We start from the raw sequence: 7,649 nt of genomic DNA, 5'->3' as shown, positions 1-7,649 counted from the left end.
AGATAGCGCCCGGCACCAGAGACAGCGCGGGAGCAGCGCCAGCGCCCGCCCAGGCGCTGCCCCGGGGCCCGGGAGGGGTGGCCGGGCTCCCCCTGCCCATCACCGGCTGCTGGCCATGGCCAGGGACACACGGAGGGGACCCCAGTGCCCCGGGCTCTGCCCCGCTCCCCTCAGTCCCCATCCTGCTGCCCGGGAACCCCTTTTGTGCCCCGTTTGGCTTTGCTCCTGCCTGGGTGCCCCGTGCCAGGCTGCACATGGGTTCAGGGGCTGCCGGGCCCTGGGCCAGGCAGGTTTTGGCACACTTGGACATCACATGCTCAGGCTGGAGGTAAAACGAAGACAGCATCAGGGAAGACTCCCTGAGTTTTATTATGTACAGAGAAACGCTGTGACAGCTCCTGCTGCATCTCCCCCCTTGGGGATCCTCACCCTGGGCCAGGATCAGAGCTGGAGCGTGAGGCTGTGCCCACTCTCTGGAGTCCAGGGGGCAGGAGCCACAGGGACAGGCGTCCCCTGGTGCCCTGCACACAGCTGGGGTGGCTGTGCCCCGGCAGTGCCCTGGCACGGGGCACACAGCGACGTGTCACCAGTTCTCAGTCCGCAGAGGGACAGAGGTGTCCCGGACACACCTGGAACGGGGCTGCCATCCACAGCACAGCTACTTCTGCAGCTCTGGGGGCTGGGGCAGAGCCTCCTCCGGCCTGCTGTGGGGCTCCTGGCTCTGCCCATGCCCGTGGGTCCCCTCTGCCATCCACTCGGACGGGAGGGCCCTCTTGGCCAGCTCCACGTAGACGCCGTTGTCCCGGCAGTGAGACGGGTGCTGCAGGGAGCAGGGACAAGGAGTGAGCGTCACCACGGGTACCAGGGGCTATGTGGGGGCACGGGATCTGGCACAGGGAGTGAGGCCTGGGTGCCATGGCCCTGGTGAGGGGGGCAGTGAGTGCTGTGGGGGTCCCAGCATGCCTGCTGCAGCTCCTCACCATGGTTATGTACGTGTCCTCCGCTCTCTTCTTCTTCTTTGCTTCCTGCTCGGCCTTGGGCACCTCAGCTCCAGGGATGGAGGTGTAAATTGCTTCCTGCGAGGGGCAGATCAGGCTGTTTGGGACTGAGCAGCCCCCAAACACTCAGGGGCTGCCACAGGGCAAGGTGCAAGAGCCATGGCTGGAGCTGCCAGCAAACAGCCCCGGGTGCCCGGGCAGGGTGGGATCCCCTCACTCTCACCTCTGCTTTGCCTTTGTTGCTGCTCTGTCCCATCCTCTCCAGGGCCGTGACGGTTGCAAACCTCGAGGGAAGGCAGCAGCAGTGTCACCTCCGGCCAGGAGCATCACCCGCTCCTCCCGTCCCTCCCTCCCTCCCTCCCTCTCCCGGGACACTGACACCCCTCTGCACACGCCCGGGCCAGGCTCTCCGTGCTGCTGGCACAGCCCAGGAGGTTTGGGAGCCGCGGGGACACACACGGTGACACTAGATGGCAGCAGGGGGCTGGCACCCCACACCTGGGCAGCTGAACCCTCACACCTGCGGGCACCAGGGAGGGCTGCAGAGAGCTCACCCCCCAAACCCAGAGCAGCGTTTTTACCTCTTCCTCACGCAGAGCCCGGCCAGGAACGCCACCACCACGGCCACGCAGCCACAGCCCACCACGGCCGGCCAGAACCCGGAGTCCTTCGGGGGCGCCGCATCCTCGGCACCTGCGGGGGGACACCGAGGAGGGGATGGATGGCACCGGGGAGAGACACCGAGGCGGGGATGGCACCGGGGGGACACCGAGGCGGGGGTGGCACTGGGGGGACACCGAGGAGAGGATGGCACCGGAGGGACACCGAGGAGGGGATGGCACCGGGGAGAGACACCGAGGCGGGGATGGCACCGGGGGGACACCGAGGAGGGGATGGCACCGGGGAGAGACACCGAGGAGGGGATGGCACCGGGGGGACACCGAGGCGGAGATGGCACCGGGGGGACACTGAGGCGGGGATGGCACCGGGGGGACACTGAGGAGGGGATGGCACCGGGGAGAGACACCGAGGCGGAGATGGCACCGGGGGGACACCGAGGAGGGGATGGCACCGGGGAGAGACACCGAGGAGGGGATGGCACCGGGGGGACACTGAGGCGGGGATGGCACCGGGGTGACACCGAGGCGGGGGTGGCACAGCCGGGACCCCCCGAGCCGGGGCAGCCCCGGGAGCATCGCGCACCTCTGGGTACGGCGGGGCTGACGAGCAGCACCGTGCGGCTCCTGAAGACGCTGCTGGTCTCCAGCAGGCGCAGCTCGCACTCGTAGGTGCCGCTGTCGTTGAGACGCAGGTCCTGCAGCAGGATGGAGCCGTCCCAGCCGGAGATGTTCCCCCGCCACTGCGCCCGGTTCTTGAAGCGGCCCGCGGGGACGCCGTGGTTGCTGTAGTAGAAAAACACCATCTCCTCCTGCCAGGGCAGTGCGGGATGGCAGGGGCAGGATGTCAGGTGCCTGCTCCTCCTCAAGAGCTCCCGGTTCACACTTTCTCCCGTCCCGCGGCTGTTCTGGGCCACACTCAGGGAAAGCCCCAGGATGCAGCACCCGGAGCTGAGCTCCCCCTCTGCCGCTAGAACTGCCCCCACACGGGGACCCTCTCATGGAAACTCCCTCTCCTCATGGTCTGGAGGCAGGAGGATTGGCTTCCCCACAGCTTCTCCATGGCTGCTTCTTCATGGCTGTTTCCCCATGGCTGCATCCCCACAGCTTCTCCATGGCTGCATCCCCATGGCTGCATCCCCATGGCTGCATCCCCACAGCCTTTCTAGGGCTGCATCCCCACAGCCTCCCCATGGCTGCCTTGCCCTCCCTCCCCTGCCACCAGCCCCGTGTCCCTGTTGTCCCAGCCCTGTCCTGACCCACCTGTGTGCCAGCTCCTGCCCTGTGCAGCCAGTCCACTTTGTGCAGGGTCCATCCCTTGCTGTCGGGGTCCAGGAAGAGGCACTGCAGCAGCACGGAGTCCCCAGCCCTAGCTCGGAGCTGGGGCTCTGTGAACACCTCGGCAGCCCCCGTGCACCGCCCTGCCCGGGACAAGGACAGCAGCATGAGCCAGGGCAGGAGGGCCAGCTGCAGCCTGCCCGTCCCCATGGCTGTCTCCAGAGCAGGACAGCCTGGGGCTCACGGCCCTGAGCAGCCCAGAGGCCCAGCCCGTGCCCGAGCCCTGCTCAGGGGTGCGGGATGTGGGGCAGTGCATCCTCCCGCCGCCACACCAAGGGCTGCTGCCGGTGATGCAGCCGAAGGGGAGCTGGGAAGCTCAGCCCCTGCCCTCCTGAAGCTCAGCCCCTGCCCTCCTCGCCTCGGAGCCAAAGCCTGCAGCTCCTGCTGTGACTCACTGCCTGGGAGAGCCTGTGCTGCTCTCATCTCCGCCAGGCCAGGGGCGATTCCAGCGCTTCACACGAATTTCAGTTCCTCCCTCACTGCTCATTTGGCTTCCTTCCCCTTTGCTCACAGGCTCCAGACCTGGGCTTGTACTTGTCTGGCCACATAACCACAGTTTGGGGTTTCCAGAGCGGCTGGACAGTGGGAAAACAGCAAAGCAGGGGAACATCAAAGAGCACAGAGCTGACAGCCTGCACGAGGCAGCTGCGGCTGCGGACGGCGGCAGGAAGGGGATTAAAGGTCCCCTCTGAGCTAAAAGGTTCTGTGAAACGAGTGGGGCAGAAAATGTCACTGGAGCTCGTCAGCCCCACCTGCCCCAGCCTGCAGTGGCCCTGCAAGGGGAGGCTGAGGCTCTGCTGCTGTTTGCTGGGAGCTGATTCAGCTCGGGGGAGCTGCTCAGACAGGTAGGCTCGTCCTCGTGGCTGAGCCACTGCGCCCAGCCTGGCCACAGCCACCGAGGGCTGGGCCCTGGCCAGGCACCAAGAGTTTGTCTGAATGCTGTAAATAATGAATGCAAAGTGCTGCAGCTTCCCAAACAAGTTCTGTTGGTCTTGACCAGCTGAGGAGCTGAAAATGACAAATATTTGCCAGCGGAGGGGACCAAGGGAGCTGCCTGCCTCGAGCAGAGCCAAAATCAATACCTTGGAAACCTCTCCCCGTATTTAGAGTTGGTGAAGCAGTTCTGCTTCTTTCAAAGCCTTGGAGCCTCAGTCCAGGGCAGATCCAGGGACAGCAGTGCAGTTTGCAGGGTGTTCACAGGGGAGATCAGCACACACAGGGCCAGAGAGGGGCTGGCACCCAAGAGAGGAGCAGCTCCACAGGAGGAGAGACACTGATGGGGCTGAGAGCAAAGGCAGAGGGGGAAGCAGAGGGGAATAAAACTTAGAGCTTACCCAGCCATGTCAGCAGCAGGGCCAGGCTCAGCAACACCTTCATCTCCCTCTGAAAAGAACAGCACAGGTGACACATGCTCCAGTGTCCCCTGGGGCAGGGCACCAAGGGCTGGCGGCCAGCTCAAGGTCAGAGGAAGACTCTGCTGTGCAGCCTCTGGGGTTGGGAGGCTGGAAATCAGCACAGCACAGAGGGCAGAGACAGGGCTCTGGTCTGTGGCACCACCTGAGCCAGGAAAGGACGAGCGAGTGTGGGGAGACGGCTCTGTCCCCTTATCTTTTCACCTAAGCCAGTCACGATTCTTTCCGGTGGTTTGGGGGTCAAGCTATGACATCTCTGAGCTGAGATGTTCACAGCTGTTTACTCTGCTCATCAGAGAAGCTGGGTCCTGAAACAGGAGCTCCTGCTCCAGATCCAACCCTTGGCCCCGGGTGCTGCCCGCCGTGAGCGGCTCTGCTGGAGCAGGGCCACATCTGATCTCTGCTCCAGCTCCACCTGCTCCACATCCCTCAGAACAAAGCTGACTTCTCCCCTCTGTAGGTTTGTCCTGCAGCCCAGGGAAGGACTGGCAGCCACCCCAGAAGGCGCCAGGCAGTGTCCCCAGGGAGGCAGGGGTCAGCTCCCTGCTGCCCTGTCCCTGCTCCACAGCTCCCAGCTGGGGCCCTTCATCTGAGGGTGAGTGGCTCCTGAGAGCAGCTCTCCTGTCCCAAGAGCCCTCACGTGAAGCTGCAGCACTTTGGGGCTGCCATTACCAGCAGGTATTTGCCAATACTGCAGAAATGAAATAGAAAGACAAGAGCTGAATAATCTCCGGCATTTTGGTGGTTTCTGTTGTTTTGCTCCACTGTGCAAGGGAGAGGCTCTCCAGGCCAGCCTCAGACAGGAATTCCAGACCCAGAATCAGCTGCTGGGGACTCTTGGATCAGTTCTAGGCTGAGAAAATCACTACAGCTTTGTTCTTTCATCACCCCGCCCTTTCCACAAGCAAAAAATCCTGAGAAGTGGCAGCAAACCTTCTGGAAGTCTCTGCCATCTGCCTCTCCAAACACAGGACCCCTCTGGGGCCGGGTTTTTTGCGTGCTTTGCTGTGCTCTGTGCAGCTCTGCCCTGACACACTTGGCTGCACAGTGGACCTACAAACACAGCTCCTGCTCAGCCCAGGCCCTCAGCACAGCTCAGGGCAGCAGGCACGGCCCCAGTGCCAAACCTGCAGAGCTGCACCCCCTGCAGCAGCCAGAACAGCACAAACCCAGTCCTGTTTGACTGCAGAAAACTGAGATTTCTGTACCCAGAACCTCCCAAAGCTCCTGGGGCCCTGGGCTGTGTTTGCCAGCAGGTCCTTGCTGGGTTTCTTGCCCTGGTTTCGAGGAGGGTTTCTGGTCCTGGCTGGGAACACATTTTTGCAGGGTCTCCCCCTGTGACACACAGCAGTGAGAGGGTGCTGGGAGGCACCAGCTGGAGCCAGCACCCACTCACCAGGCTGCTCTGAGGGTGCCAGTGCTGACACATCCAAATCCCCTCTCCCAAACAGAGAGGGGAGAAGGGGCACAGCCAGCACATGGCCCTCACATCCCCTGCCTTTGCACATGGCACTTGTGCTCCCCTGGTTCTCTTCTCAGGAAAAAAAAAAAAACAAAACAAATAAAACCATCCAGAAATAAATATCACAGCAAAAATTACTCACCTAGAGTGGCCTGGAAAGGTCAGCTTGTCTTGCACGTTCTGCAGCAGCTGATTCAGTGTCTGAATCCGGAGTATCTGAATCAGTTGCTAAATCATCTCGAAGCTGCATATGCAAGAGATCTCTTGGGAGGTTCGGTTTGATGGTCACTTTTACACAACAGAAAGCAGAACATGAAATCAGGATGTGCAACAGAGAGGGGAAACCAAGTGCAGATGCATCTGGCCGAGAGGGGTGATGGGGCAGCTCCAGGAGGCACTGACAGCAGAGCTGGGGCTCAGGCCAAGGTGAGGGACCGGCCTGACCAGTCCCAATGACCAGTCCAGGACACAGAGGCTCCTGGCACACCCCCTCTGCTCCCTCCTGTGTTGTTTTGGGGCCCAGAGCTGCTCAGAGCAGCTGTCACTGCTGCACCCTGATCCTGTCCCAGTGAGGCAGCAGCAGCACTGCTGATGGGGGTGTGCCTTCCTCCTGGGCCCTGAACCTGCCTGGCACAGCACAGGCAGCTGCCTCCTCCTGAAACACACACCAGGCACTCATTGGCCTCTGCTGCAACCCCCCTGGCCACTTTGGAAGACCATTCTCACCCTTCCTCTTTCCTTGAAACACCAGAGCAGCTCCTGTTCCCCATTGCAGCATCCGCTCTCCCCATCCCAGTATCCCCTATACCCATCCCAGTATCCCCTCTCCCCATCCCAGTATCCCCTATCCCCATCCCAGTATCCCCTCTCCCCATCCCAGTATCCCCATTCCCCATCCCAGTATCCCCTATCCCCATCCCAGTATCCCATTGTTCCCCATTCCATTATCCCCTCTCCCCATCCCAGTATCCCCTCTCCCCATCCCAGTATCCCCATTCCCCATCCCAGTATCCCATTGTTCCCCATTCCATTATCCCCTCTCCCCATCCCAGTATCCCCTCTCCCCATTCCAGTATCCCCTATCCCCATCCCAGTATCCTATTGTTCCCCATCCCAGTATCCCCATTCCCCATCCCAGTATCCCATTGTTCCCCATCCCAGCATCAGTGCCTTCCATGGCACACTGTGGCAATAAAGCAGTCAAGACTCAGTGTTTAATGCAGAAAAGCCCCTTCTTTACTCACAAAACTCATTTTTCACAGACTTTGTGTTCCATTCCAACTGGCAGCAGTTTCCTTGCTGCACTCATTGGTTAGTGAATGGCATTTTACCTTTCCATCAAATCTCTCTCTTCTTGGATTGTTTACATATTTTGTTCACTGATTCTCACAGGACGAATTTCTTGTTATTACAAGTGCAGCCTGTTTTCCCTGCTAGAATAGGTTGTTTGGTTAACTTGTGAGAACTTACAAGCTAGCTGCACTGAGGAGTATCAGGCCAGCTGGTAATTTAGCCTGATTTTAGAGAATATAGCTGGTAATTCAGGCCTGATTTTAGGTAATTCAGCCTGATTTTCTAAGGCCTTTCTTTTATCTCTACTTGTCTGCACCAGCACACCAAGAAACTCCCACATGGGTGGCAGAGGAGGAGGAAGCTCAGCACCATCCCCAGCTCCAAGGTGGCAGCTCAGCTTTGCAGCAGGAGCATTTGCCCAGGCTCCAGCACACTCGTGGCCAAGGAGGCCCAGCTGAAATGCAGCATTTTGCAGCAAAAAAGAACCTTTGGTTCCCCAGGGGAAGTCGAGAGTGCTGAGAGGGGAACA

General features: G+C 60.8%; 1 protein-coding gene across 1 annotated transcript; it reads right to left on the bottom strand.

Moving 5' to 3' along the window:
* Positions 1 to 329: 329 nt before the first annotated feature.
* LOC129129623 (myelin protein P0-like) lies at positions 330 to 6,078 on the bottom strand. The gene is made up of 8 exons (XM_054647570.2): positions 5,970 to 6,078; positions 4,288 to 4,336; positions 2,879 to 3,036; positions 2,202 to 2,427; positions 1,580 to 1,691; positions 1,222 to 1,282; positions 981 to 1,076; positions 330 to 820 (listed from the first exon to the last, which is right to left on the bottom strand). The coding sequence occupies exons 2-8, from the start codon at positions 4,328 to 4,330 to the stop codon at positions 659 to 661; spliced, it is 858 nt and encodes a 285-aa protein (XP_054503545.2). The 5' UTR covers positions 4,331 to 4,336; positions 5,970 to 6,078; the 3' UTR covers positions 330 to 658.
* Positions 6,079 to 7,649: the final 1,571 nt, after the last annotated feature.

The sequence above is a fragment of the Agelaius phoeniceus genome, chromosome 23, assembly GCF_051311805.1.
Source record: "Agelaius phoeniceus isolate bAgePho1 chromosome 23, bAgePho1.hap1, whole genome shotgun sequence".
NCBI classification, from domain to species: Eukaryota; Metazoa; Chordata; class Aves; order Passeriformes; family Icteridae; genus Agelaius; species Agelaius phoeniceus.
The sequence above is the reverse complement of the archived record's forward strand: the minus strand, read 5'-3'. Positions and strand labels throughout refer to the sequence as shown.

Bases quoted from the DNA above. Each gene is read 5' to 3' on its own strand.
- LOC129129623 (XM_054647570.2), bottom strand. From the start codon at position 4,330: ATGAAGGTGTTGCTGAGCCTGGCCCTGCTGCTGACATGGCTGG. The intron at 1,692-2,201 runs GTGCGCGATGCT...GTCCCCCCGCAG, and splicing joins CAGCCCCGCCGTACCCAGAG to GTGCCGAGGATGCGGCGCCC. The intron at 821-980 runs GTGAGGAGCTGC...TGCTCCCTGCAG, and splicing joins AGGACACGTACATAACCATG to CACCCGTCTCACTGCCGGGA.